The sequence below is a fragment of the Phyllobates terribilis genome, unplaced genomic scaffold, assembly GCF_046119375.1.
Source record: "Phyllobates terribilis strain yellow unplaced genomic scaffold, ASM4611937v1 Scaffold_9__5_contigs__length_417890890, whole genome shotgun sequence".
In the NCBI taxonomy this organism is placed as follows: domain Eukaryota; kingdom Metazoa; phylum Chordata; class Amphibia; order Anura; family Dendrobatidae; genus Phyllobates; species Phyllobates terribilis.
Window position 1 is genome coordinate 203,715,329 of NW_027362769.1, and position 14,065 is coordinate 203,729,393.

Here is a 14,065-nt window from a genome sequence, read left to right on the forward strand (position 1 = left end):
AAACTCAGTGGCTGTGAGCGCTTGTGCTGACAACTTGGGCAGAGGTCACTGATTAGCTGTAGCGTTTTCGACGTGACATCAGCGCTGCAGACAATAACACTGTGAGCAGTGGCAGAAATCCAGCGTCGGACCTGGGGATGGTGAATAAAGCACAGTTTGTTTTCATAACATATAAACAGAGGGAGTAGCTTTTTAGAAACCAGAAAACGGATTTAACATTATATAAGTGATTTGCATTTCAGCAGATCAAAAATTCTCTGTTTTATGCAAAGTGTCTCCGTGATGGAGTATAAAATAGATTAACAATTCCATATTGTTCTCGACTTCAGATTGTTGCCGGGAACAGAGTAGATGTAAGAAATAATATAAAATACTTACCTGAGAGGCCATTTTAATTAACACATCATCCTGCACCCATTGACCAGAGACGGCGTTGTACCTACAGAGAGAAACATCACAATAAGGCTTTATTCACACATCAGTATCTTATCAGTATTCCATCAGTATTTCTATGCCAAGACTAGGAATGTCAACAGAACAGGTGTCAATCTTTCAATGATCGTTTTCATCTGACTGTTCCGCTCCTGATTTTGCTATACAAACACTGCTGCAAAATACTGATGTGTGAATGAGGCCTTACACATAACATAGGGAGAAAAAAAAATTCAGCTAGAAAGTCCCTTTGTAATTAGCCAATTTCTCTTTTGTACAGTAAATTTCCTTTATTCTGACATTACTGGGAAGAGATAGGTGCTGGATTATCAGACTCTAGATTATCGGACAGCCATAGTAATTTATACAAAACTCACATGAGCAAGTAGAAAACCGTTCGGATACTCAAAATAACACAAAAAACTCTAGAATAACCCCTTTTTATCTGCAGATATAGGGTTAATCTGCAGGCAAATAACATGAAAATCAAGTTAGGCTGCTTAACTGCAAAAATTAAAGAAGCACTCCTCCTCCTCCTTTTCCCATCAATGTTTTATCCTCTTAATATATTGCAATCTTCATATAGCACTGTGTACTTACAATTGCTCATTTTGCCTTTCTACCCAGTTATTTCTTCTCTTTTCTATTAGGACTATGATATCATGTGATTAAAAACAAACTAGCTGAATCCTTCTAAGCTCTATGTAGAAACAGGAGGTCAATTTTCTCTGCGCAAGTCACTGCAAAAGTTCCTGGCAGGAGGAATAGCGGAGCAGCTGGGTCAGGAGGTGAAGAGGGGGATGATTTCAGCAGGGAAAAAGAGAGACTTCCTGTTTCTACATGGAGCAGAGAAAAGAGAAGAATTAGCTGGGTAGAAAGGCAAAATGAGCAATTGTAAGTACACAGCGCTATATAATATGGATGACTGCAATATATTAAGAGAATAAAAATTTTGATAGGAGGAGTGCTTCTTTAAGTAACATCCTCCCTGCGGCCGCTCACTTCCAGTCAGGGAGATGCAAGTCACCACTCTCAATACACAGAGCACTGTAACCACTCCCCTGCACTTTGATTGGCAGCCTGCTCTGCTGCACACAAACACTGCAGAGCAGGCTGTCAATTCAATTGTCGAGGAGTGATTACAGCCAAGCTGTATAGGAAGCGGTGACTGTTATAGCTCCTTGCACCGTCCTACTACTGGAAGCGAGCGGCCGCAGGGAGGATATAAGTTTATTTTCTCCTTGTAGCTGCTGCTCCTGTAATGCAGCCAGACATTATTTTAATGCTATTTACCTGCAGATTAATGTCATAACTGAAAGTAAATAGCGGTTTTTGGACATGACAGGTTCGCCTTTAAAAACTCAAGCACGCTCTGCAAAATAGAGCACGCATTTTTTTTTTTTTTGGGCTAGAAAAAAGGCCCTGTGCGGCCGAAACGTTGCTAATTTTCCTGTGTGTACACTGGGGTCAATAAAAATATCTTTTGTGGAATGGCTTGGATTTTTGGAGCATGTGCAATTTTTTTACAACCTAGTGGAGAGGCTGTACCAAGCTTGCAAGGGATACGGAGTGGTGCATGGGATATACCATGTATTAATTAAATAATGTTTTTTTTGGTCATGACAGGTTCGCCTTTTAAACACAAGCACACTCGACAAAATTGAGCAGGCATGTGTTTGAAAATGTCGAGACGAATAGATTTTGTCTAAACGAAAGTCGAGACAACCGCCATCAAAGGTGTATGGCCAGCTTAATGGGGTATTCCACAGCATATGCCTTAAGTGTATAGTAGATGGGACATTCATCAACCTTGAGAATGGTGCCCCGTCTCGTGCTGCGGTCATTCATCCATTTGTATGAGAATTCCAACCACCTCAGTATTGGCAGCAGTGCATGATGGGCCCCGTTGTCACGGGTGTATCAGGTTCATCAGACAATCATACTGGATCTGGCTGTAGAAGGTCGCTGTGCTTGGCATTGCAGACACCTTCTTGATCCTTTCATCTCTGTAGTGTAGTGCTATTTTTCTCTCGCTAGGACCCAGCAGTGACCTCCACCTTCTACTGCTAATTAACACACCCTTGCTTGATCTGCAAATGCCCTCAGTGTCTCCAGAGAGTCGCCGGTGATAGAAATATATTCCTCTGTTCAGGCCTGGAGTTCTAGCAGTCGGCTAGTTTCTTATTGGAGTTCCCTGGTGGATTGTAGTCATGATCTCTCTGGTGTCTTCTCAAAGCTAAGTGTATGCCCTTGTCTGATTTCCTTGTTTGTCTTTAGTTGCAGTGGGGCTGACTAGTGCTCGCCCCTCCCTACCTATGGCCTAGTTCTAGGGTCAACGAAGGGTTAGGTATCCTTCTCGGCGATAGGTGCGGAACCTATTTAGGGACGGCAGGGGAGTCAGGGTGCTGTAAGATCTGCCTAGGGGTCTTCACTCTCCCTTTCCCTAGTTGTTGGGCTCCCCCCACTCCTTTTGCCATCGTACGCTGGGTCCTTCCCATACCTAGCACGACACCTGTACTCAGGACACACGCTGGTGCCATAGGTGGGGCCCACATCTACTATCACATTTGTGGAATATCCAGAATATGCATGAGAAGGGAATACCCCTTTATGTCTTCTGCTTCATAATATATTTCAGCTATGTTCTGAAAACAAATGCTAGAATTTTTACAATGTTGTCGAATAGGATTATGGTCAATTTAACGTAAATTATTACACAGTAGAGAAAATCCCATTTTGCTTACAGAGGTTAATGGTGTCATATACCAGTGTATACAAGTACATTTACAGAAGTAGCATATGGATGTTATTTGGAAGCGGTGGGTCTGCATAGTTTTGCATAGACAGACTTCATATAAGGGGCCCATGTTACCCCCTCTATTCTATTCTTGGCCATTTAAGGGCTCCGCTTGATGTTACTAGAGCAGCTGAATCCCATCTATACAGAGCTATGTTTAGTCCGGTCGCATGGTCCCCATACAACGTGACACTAATAAAAGACATAAATAATAATGCGGACGTCTCCCTGCATACAGCGTACATAAGGCCTAGAAAAATTACAATTTTGGAAGCACAAGAAAAAGAAAAAGTTGTGGAGCAACTAGGGAGTATGTGTTCTGTTGTGGCCCCATGATTGGGGTTGAGTGGGGCCATCAGTGGCAGCAAAAGCAACCACCAGCTTACAGGTAATACAGCATGCATATTGGTTATAGGCCATTTTTGTGGGCAGTTACGTGGCCTGAGGATTTTCATTAGACATTTCACGCAAATGCACTTAAAGGGGTTATCCAGGCTTTGGGTTCAAATTAATAAGTGACTGCAGACTTGTGAATCTTCACAGCGAGCATAGTGGGCAATGTCCGGATTCCCAGGTGCCAGAAGCGGGCGGGCACATGATCACAAGTATGCATACTTTTGGGCACATTCCGACTAGACGTGTCTGGCCACGCACGACTAGTTGGCATGTGACTGCATGCATGTAAATCACACACACTAACATTAATTCCTTGAGGCCTCTATCAGTGTGTCATGCTTCCATAGTTTTACCTTTAGGCCTACACAAAACTACATATACTGATAAAACAGATTCAGCTTTACATCTGTATAGAAAGACCACCCAAAATTACATAAGAAATGTGACAAGTTGTTGCATTTCAGGATAATTTTCCTAGCTGACTTTGCACGTAGGTTGCTTTGGTAACTATAAGGCCACGTGTCATGGAGAACGCTTCCAAATTTACTGAGAACATTCCTGGAACGCAACCAGGTTTCTAAGAGCATGAGACAGGCAGACATAAAATTTTGGCATTAAGCACGGGGCTGGAATTGAATTGCATTTGCAGGCTGCTGTGGCCAAAGTGCCGACCTGTGCAAGAGAGCAGCATCCAGACAGTACGGCTAGGGGTCTGACTGCTGAGACCTGCGCCCATCGGCAGAAAGGGCATTTTTATACCTATGCGATCAGCTTATTCCAGTAGCTCCATCGAGAATGGATGGAGCAGCAGTTGGACTTCCAATCTGTCGTGCCATTTTGTAACTGGGATAAAATTTCCCTGTAAGGAAGAAAAATCCCCGGTTCTGCTGATCAGTGCCAGGTCCCAGTGGTCAGACCCCCACCAATTTGTAAGTCATCACCTTTTTACTGGGCAACCCCTTTAAATACAGTGTAATATCTCCAAAGGAGCACTTCTTTGAGGGGACCACCCCTTTATAGAGACCAAATTCCACTTCCAACATATCTTTTCTACACTTGGTATCTTCTTTGATAAGACCATCCCTCTAGAGCAGAGATGTCAAACTCAAACACACAGAGGGCCAAAATGAAAAACTTGGACAAAGTCGTGGGCCAACCAGTATACAGAATAATGGGCCCCGCACAGTCCTCCGCACAGAATAATGGGCCCCGCGCAGAATAATGGGCCCCGCACAGTCCTCCGCACACAATAATGGGCCCCGCACAGTCCTCCGCACACAATAATGGGCCCCGCACACTCCTCCGCACACAATAATGGGCCCCGCACACAATAACGGGCCCCGCACAGTCCTCCGCACACAATAATAGGCCCCGCACAGTCTTCCGCACAGAATAATGGGCCCCGCACAGTCCTCCGCACAGAATAATGGGCCCCGCACAGAATAATGGGCCCCGCACAGTCCTCCGCACAGAATAATGGGCTCCGCACAGTCCTCCGCACAGAATAATGGGCCCCGCACAGTCCTCCGCACAGAATAATGGGCCCACGTGAGGGTGGTGGTTCTGGCGTTGAGGAGTAAATAAAACCACCATGCGGGCCAGATTTGGCCTGTTTGACATGTATGCTCTAGAGGTCCATTTTGCAATGCAATTTTGTGTGGTTGCCTCGGAGTTTTGACTGCATACACGTTTATGGGTCAGGATCTGATAACATATCATCTACCTCAGGGGTCGACAAAGTTGTTCAGAATCTAGGAGCCAGCCAAAAAATTTAGGAGCCAGAATTTTTTTTGTTGACAAACTGTACATATAGACCCCCTCACACACGGCGTCTCCCCGGGGAGCACGGCCTTTGTATGTACTTACACAGGTAGCGGGAGATGAGAACGGGCCCCCGGCCACAGCGATCCTTCCCCCCAGGGCCGGCTCCAGGTTTTTCTGGGCCCCGGGCGAAAGAGTCTCAGTGGGCCCTTTTAACACATACACGATTCATGATGCACAGATACGGCGGAGAAATAAATATTATATATATATATATCAGGGCTCGACAAACCCAGGCGCCTGGTCGCCAGTGGCGCCTAGAAAATGTTGTCTGGCGCCTAGAAAATGTTGCCTGGTGCTTGAGGAGTTGAGAAGAAAAAAAAATACTCTCAATCCAATCCCACCTCCTGCACGGAGTCATCCAATCGGAGGAAGCAGGGACAGTATCGCTCAGGCCGCCTTCTCCACTTTGCTCCGCCCCCCTTATGCTCCGGGACTGGACAGGGAGAGTTGGGTTACGGGGGAAGCAGGGCCGGCGTCAGCACCCGGCGTACCCGGGCAAGTGCCGGGGCCCTGGAAAATCAGAGGGGCCCAGCCGCCCACTCACTGTCGGGGCCCGGGCCCACACACCCACTCACTGTCGGGGCCGGGCCCACACACCCACCCGCCCACTCACTGTCGGGGCCGGGCCCACACACCCACCCGCCCACTCACTGTCGGGGCCCTGGCCGCTTCCTCGGCACCTGTTCAGGGACGCAGGCGCTGCTTGATTGCCGGCACTTCCCCCAGACATGGCCGCGCGCTGTCCGGCTGTGTCTGCTAGTAATGACACGGCAGGGTCGACAGCACTGCACCTTTAATTGTGCTTGTGTGTCGCTCCTGCCGCGTCATTACTAGCAGACACAGCCGCACAGCGCGCGGCCATGTCTGGGGGAGTGCCGGCAAACACCGTCGGAGCGGAGGTCCTGCACAGATGGGCGGGAGGGGCCCGGACCCGACCGCAAGTGGGCCCCTCTGATGTTCCAGGGCCATGAAGTCTGTGACACGCCGGGGGCCCTGCACTGCCCCATACCCGAGGAGCTGCTGGACAGGACACTGGACCGGGGACAGGTGAGTGAGGCTTCCCCAATCCCCATATTAAAAATATTAGTAATGGGTCTGTGTGAGTGCATGTATGTGAATGTCAGTGTATATGACTGTGTATATATATTTGTCTGTTTTATCTATGTGTATGTCTGTATGTGTACATATGTCTGCGTACCGTGTGTGCGCGCGCATAGGTCTGCGTACCGTGTGTGCGCGCGCATAGGTCTGCGTACCGTGTGTGCGCGCGCATAGGTCTGCGTACCGTGTGTGCGCGCGCATAGGTCTGCGTACCGTGTGTGAGCGCGCATAGGTCTGCGTACCGTGTGTGCGCGCGCATAGGTCTGCGTACCGTGTGTGCGCGCGCATAGGTCTGCGTACCGTGTGTGCGCGCGCATAGGTCTGCGTACCGTGTGTGCGCGCGCATAGGTCTGCGCACCGTGTGTGCGCGCGCATAGGTCTGCGCACCGTGTGTGCGCGCGCATAGGTCTGCGCACCGTGTGTGCGCGCGCATAGGTCTGCGCACCGTGTGTGCGCGCGCATAGGTCTGCGCACCGTGTGTGCGCGCGCATAGGTCTGCGCACCGTGTGTGCGCGCGCATAGGTCTGCGCACCGTGTGTGCGCGCGCATAGGTCTGCGCACCGTGTGTGCGCGCGCATAGGTCTGCGTACCGTGTGTGCGCGCGCATATGTCTGCGTACCGTGTGTGCGCGCGCATATGTCTGCGTACCGTGTGTGCGTGTGCATATGTCTGCGTATGTGAAGGATGAGGGGGCAGGCTGGGCCATGTGTAATAAATATAATATAATATAATATAATATAATATAATATATATATATATATATATATATATTTTATTTCTCCGCCGTATCTGTGCATCATGAATCGTGTATGTGTTAAAAGGGCCCACTGAGACTCTTTCGCCCGGGGCCCAGAAAAACCTGGAGCCGGCCCTGGGGGGGGGGGGGGGGGGGAGGATCGCTGTGGCCGGGGGCCCGTTCTCATCTCCCGCTACCTGTGTAAGTACATACAAAGGCCGTGCTCCCCGGGGAGACGCCGTGTGTGAGGGGGTCTATATGTACAGTTTGTAAACAAAAAAAATTCTGGCTCCTAAATTTTTTGGCTGGCTCCTAGATTCTGAACAACTTGTTTTTCTGGGCCCCGGGCGAAAGAGTCTCAGTGGGCCCTTTTAACACATACACGATTCATGATGCACAGATACGGCGGAGAAATAAAATATATATATATATATATATATATATATATATATATATTATATTATATTATATTTATTACACATGGCCCAGCCTGCCCCCTCATCCTTCAAATACGCAGACATATGCACACGCACACACGGTACGCAGACATATGCGTGCGCACACACGGTACGCAGACATATGCGTGCGCACACACGGTACGCAGACATATGCGTGCGCACACACGGTACGCAGACATATGCGTGCGCACACACGGTACGCAGACATATGCGTGCGCACACACGGTACGCAGACATATGCGTGCGCACACACGGTACGCAGACATATGCGTGCGCACACACGGTACGCAGACATATGCGTGCGCACACACGGTACGCAGACATATGCGTGCGCACACACGGTACGCAGACATATGCGTGCGCACACACGGTACGCAGACATATGCGTGCGCACACTCGGTACGCAGACATATGCGTGCGCACACACGGTACGCAGACATATGCGCGCGCACACACGGTACGCAGACATATGCGCGCGCACACACGGTAAGCAGACATATGTACACATACAGACATACACATAGATAAAACAGACAAATATATATACACAGTCATATACACTGACATTCACATACATGCACTCACACAGACCCATTACTAATATTTTTAATATGGGGATTGGGGAAGCCTCACTCACCTGTCCCCGGTCCAGTGTCCTGTCCAGCAGCTCCTCGGGTATGGGGCAGTGCAGGGCCCCCGGCGTGTCACAGACTTCATGGCCCTGGAACATCAGAGGGGCCCACTTGCGGTCGGGTCCGGGCCCCTCCCGCCCATCTGTGCAGGACCTCCGCTCCGACGGTGTTTGCCGGCACTCCCCCAGACATGGCCGCGCGCTGTGCGGCTGTGTCTGCTAGTAATGACGCGGCAGGAGCGACACACAAGCATAATTAAAGGTGCAGTGCTGTCGACCCTGCCGTGTCATTACTAGCAGACACAGCCGGACAGCGCGCGGCCATGTCTGGGGGAAGTGCCGGCAATCAAGCAGCGCCTGCGTCCCTGAACAGGTGCCGAGGAAGCGGCCAGGGCCCCGACAGTGAGTGGGCGGGTGGGTGTGTGGGCCCGGCCCCGACAGTGAGTGGGCGGGTGGGCCCGGCCCCGACAGTGTGTGGGCCCGGCCCCGACAGTGAGTGGGCGGGTGGGTGTGTGGGCCCGGGCCCCGACAGTGAGTGGGCGGCTGGGCCCCTCTGATTTTCCAGGGCCCCGGCACTTGCCCGGGTACGCCGGGTGCTGACGCCGGCCCTGCTTCCCCCGTAACCCAACTCTCCCTGTCCAGTCCCGGAGCATAAGGGGGGCGGAGCAAAGTGGAGAAGGCGGCCTGAGCGATACTGTCCCTGCTTCCTCCGATTGGATGACTCCGTGCAGGAGGTGGGATTGGATTGAGAGTATTTTTTTTTCTTCTCAACTCCTCAAGCACCAGGCAACATTTTCTAGGCGCCACTGGCGACCAGGCGCCTGGGTTTGTCGAGCCCTGATCTACCTATATTAAAAAAAATGACATTGGTGGTTGGCTTGGATGAGGAGAATCCTACAAATGGGAGAGGGTCAGGATCACGGCAATGGCAAAATGCTGCAAGTTTATGGACTGTCTAGGAAGAGGACACGGTTGGTGGCTTAGGACCTCTGATTCTAACTAAACTTATCAGAAGTTTTTAAACTTGTGATCTAGAGTTGAGCAAAAAATTTGCAACATCCCAGGTCCAGCAGCTACATCACTAGTCAGCCGGGCCTACTGATCAGAAGATGAGCTGGAGATGTTGGCAGGTAAGAAGTGGCCACTGGACCAGAATCCTGAGAATCTTTTACTCAACTCCAATGTTAATCCATCTAGTGTATTGGCTGGACACAGTATGATTACATAGTGGTGATGTAAACGGCCATGTGAGGCCACCAAGATCCAAACATTTCTTGTATATAATTACATAAGATCACTAATCATTAGCAGTAACTCACGATGGATGAGGTAGGGAAGTAAAAATATCCACTTTAAACATTGTTACCTGTTAACCAGAATACAACCAAGATGGTGAACCCATGAACTTCGATCCACTGCCAAATAAATGTTTAGATCCATCAAGTGGATTTTTAGAACCAGCTTCTTCCAGCTGATCATCTGCTCTAGTAATTAGGCCTGATCTGGTTGAACTTTCATAGAATTATCAATTTAGAAGCCTGTCCTACAGTAACTTCACTCTAGTTGAGTTGGCCATTGGAGTCTGCTAAAGTCACTCGTAATTAAAGGATGACCCTGAAGGTATGAAAGATATTAGCCTGGACATATTGACCTCATGGGTGACTCAGCTTTGAAGAACCTTTCATAGCACTTCCCAGCTACTATTCTGGACTATGTTGAGCGGTTACGGACCTGTGTCGGATTGCATGTTCTGTATCTATGTCTTCCAGGTGAAACTCTGCCCAAGGATCAGGCATCTGCTTGGCTTTTTGGATGGCATGTTTCCAGGCCTCCTGTGGAAGGCAGAGAGTAGTGGTGTTATCTTGGGCCAACAGTAGAGCAAAGAAAATAGGATTAAAAACTCTACGTTATTACATATGGAAATGAGTGACTTATGGTGGTACTGATCATATTGGCAGGGAACCGTAACCATAAAGAGGTTGTCAGATTTTTATAATGCAAAAAGAGGATATACTGTATTGATCCTTAGCCATCAGAACCCAGCAACGTTTCATTTCCCTGCAGTGCCTTCACAGGAGAAAAAAAGCATTCCTCGGTTCAAGTAGAAGACAATGACTTCTCTATGTAATGTATGATATGCCGGGTCCTCCAAAGAGTGATGCTCATTATACTTGCTGTCCATTTTGGCTAACAGATGAAGGGTCCGAGTGTGGGACCTGCTTCTGCGTTCTGGGTTAACAGAAGGGCATTCCATGGTCAAACCCTTATCTGTTAGCCAAAGTGAGGAGCAACTAAAAAAAGATGCTAAGAAATATGGAGCGTCTTTACACCATTTTTTATTAGTTGGCTTACTTCGCTCCACAAAGTTATGCCAAAATGTGGCTCAATTGTAGAGCACAGGATCACAATTTAGGCCATGCCCCTTCCTCCCCATTTCGTGACAAACCATCACCCTTTTTCCACATATTGAAAAAACATGTCTTGCAAGTCTAAAATACAGAATATATCCAGTAGAAGGCATGAAAGACAGCTTAGGTCAGATTTCTGGGGCGTGTAATCAGAATTTTGAAACTGAATTTGCAAACCAGACAACCCCTTTAAGCAAGTTAATTGAGAGCAAAATGCCTTTATGGTGGTCATCCTCCCATACTAGTTTTGGGGAGCAGGCATATATATGCATATAATTCACATATCTAGCTTTAAATAGATAGATATACAGTATATATTGTACAAATGTGGTTAATATAGGTATATGATGCAGTAATATTTATGGGAAATGGGACGTTTGAGAAAGGAGATGAAAAAAAAAAAAAAAAAATCACTTAATATCTTCAGGGTACTATTTCTATGTGCTTAAAGGGACTGTCCAAAACACAAGCCAAACAGTTCAGTGCACCTTCCCACCTACTTGTTTTCCATCGATCTCCGCCCTTCTCTGGCTCTATAAAGTCAGAGCTGTCAATCAAAGAAGAGAGAGAAGGAGATAGATAGGAAACAAGTATGTTGGAAGATATATATAAATGTTTGGTCACACCAAGGGTGCACTGAGCACCTGTAATTGGTCTTTACAGTCATTCTGTGCAGACAGCACAAAATGACTGTTCAAAGCACAGGCGCTCAGTGCACCCTTGGCATGACAAAACAATTTACTTGTTATCCATCCATTTACTCCCTCTTCCTTGACTGAAAGCTATGGCTTTCCAGTAGGGCTGAAATAATGGGAATACATGCAGGTTAGGGAAGTGCATAGAACTGTCTGGTCATGCCAAGGGTGCACCGAGTGCCTGTGCTTGGTTTGGACAGTCATTTTGTGCTGATCGATAATTTAAAATAATTAAATTGCAATAGATTAATGAATTGACAATGACATAATATCCAAATCAGCAGATACAGGTATCTTAATCGTAAACACAAGAATTAGGATGTATAGAGATGGAAGAAGTACTTAGCACAGAGAATTAGGTACCAAACAGTCTCAGTACTATTATAATGTCAATTTCAAATGACACATACCCGACCTCGATCAGTCAAGCAGCCATGCTTAATATAACGGTGTTTGTCATTCTAGGAAATGCACGAAAAGCGTTAATGAACCATCACCCAAAGCACAGCACATACATATACAAAGTACAGCACATACATAGCAAACAGTGCACCATTATGTGATTAGCACCCACATTAATCACAATAGTAATTCACATTTGAGAGAAGAAAAAAAACAGAATATACACATTAATAAAGATTAGCTCTGAATCACGTTTGGCCTAATACTGGTACCGAAAGGGATGAAAGGGAAAGGGAAGCGCGACCCAATTGTGGCTTCTAATCCTCACTGTAAAGTCCTCTCAATTGTCACCAGTTAATTCCACTCTTTGTGCTAAAATGTAATCTCCCCTCCTGCATCTTCAGCCCTGATTACAGACCAAGCAAACAAAGCACCAAAGGACCAAAGAAAGTGAATTCAGCAAAGACTAATTGGTTCATAATTTTCTGAGCACGTTAAATGGGTTATCCAACTTTGGGGACAAAAGTACTAAAATGCCTGTATTGGGGGCTAAAATCTATTTTGCAATTGAATTACTTTAAAAAATTGCACCATTCGCATTCTATGTATTGCAAGGTCTATTGCTGGCAACCCAATGAGATAACTGAGAATCATTCAGTGAGCTCATTCTGACTGTAGAGTTTGCAATACTTTTGAATTTTTTTTTTCTGAGCTCTTCTAAGCTGATTTATGACCACATCAAAGTTGAATGTGTAGAGAAACAATGAGCCTGTAAAAGCCAAAATGATGCAAAGTTTTTAATAAAACCCAATTGCAAAAAAATTATTTTTAGACCAAAACACATTTATAATAAAAAAAATAAAAAAAAAAATACCGAAAGATGGGCTCCCCTTAAAGATTTCATTTGCAGGCTTTACCTTTTGACATTACTACTACTCCCAACTCGTGTATGCCAAACAGTCTTATTTGGGAAAAGAAGACTTGTTGGGGTACAGGAGTTTGGTCCCTATAAAAATAAAACTTTATAAGAATCTAGGCTCTAATTACGGGGCTGGACTCCTGTGTCTCAGTTTCCTGTTCACTTTTTTTTTTTGGAACATCGCGAAGCACAAAAAGTTAAAATACTTTTTGCACTATGTGCTATTAGGAGACTTCATAAAGGGGTTTATTGCTTTCAAATTACATAATCACAGTCTCGGAGCCCAGTGATTGCCTGCAGTGTAGTCATGATGTCACCGCTGCAGCTTGTAATAATCATTAGGAGCAGCGGCACGGAGCCGGTTCTTGAGCATGGAAGGAGAATAGCACTGATTTTATTAGTTTTAGCTAGTGCAAGTCTATGGGCTGAAAAAAAACATTCAATTTTTCCCCATTGAAAACACAGGCACGTTCACTTGAGCCTTGCAAGAGTACATGGGGGGCATATGGGGGAATCGGGAGCGATAGCAGTTATCCAAAAGAGTTTGGCTGACAGCTACGTAACTTTGGGCCTGAACTATGAAACTGTATTATTACCTTGCATATATTGCCATCTGACCTGCATTGTAAAAAAGGAGAAGTCAACTTTACTTTGCAATTCAATGAAAAATAAAATAATGTATAGTGATACATATGGGCAGAAGAAGTGCCAAAATGACAAGCTTTTTGTAAATGTCAGGACATTACTGTATATTAATTATTGAAGGCTTTTATTAGTACCGACGCGTTTCAGTGCCTTTATCATGGTCAAAAAACATAAATTTGGCATTTACGTAGGGGGAATTTCCTACGTTGGCTATGCGTTGCAATCATGGGGAGAAGATAGGCATAGCCATACATATTTTTCCCATGTTTTGAACTTTTATAAATTGGAATCTATGTATTCTAGCTTTGGCCAATACTACTTTATAGATTATTTGTCATTAATAATAAAGGCCAATCTCAGCAGTAGATTAGGATTTATCATCATGGCTTCAGCTCGTATCCCCACCATAGTAAGACAAGTCCATGGCTCTGGGGAGAAGGGTGTATTGCGTTTCACTAACGTTCCATAGCAACGTGCCCGAAAATAAACCATTTCTTGTATGGCTGCAGTGCAGCATAAATTACACTTATTAGGAGGAGCGCGGCCCCTATGCGCGCTTTCTAGTATAGGAGAGGGTGGGCGTAGTGTCAGTGTGGTGGTTAATCACAAGAAGTGCAATGA

At 46.4% G+C, this 14,065-nt stretch overlaps 1 protein-coding gene across 2 annotated transcripts in view; it reads right to left on the minus strand.

The window, feature by feature from the left end:
* EEF2K (eukaryotic elongation factor 2 kinase) overlaps positions 1-14,065 on the minus strand; it is a 65,284-nt gene that overhangs the window by 34,655 nt on the left and 16,564 nt on the right. The window contains exons 3-5 of one of the 2 annotated variants that reach the window (XM_073647593.1): positions 11,889-11,939; positions 10,107-10,207; positions 379-439 (exon numbers count right to left, since the gene is read on the minus strand). In XM_073647593.1, coding sequence (XP_073503694.1) covers positions 379-439; positions 10,107-10,207; positions 11,889-11,939 — 213 coding nt within the window. The remainder of the gene's footprint in view (positions 1-378; positions 440-10,106; positions 10,208-11,888; positions 11,940-14,065) is intronic. The other variant, XM_073647594.1, reaches the window with a different exon arrangement.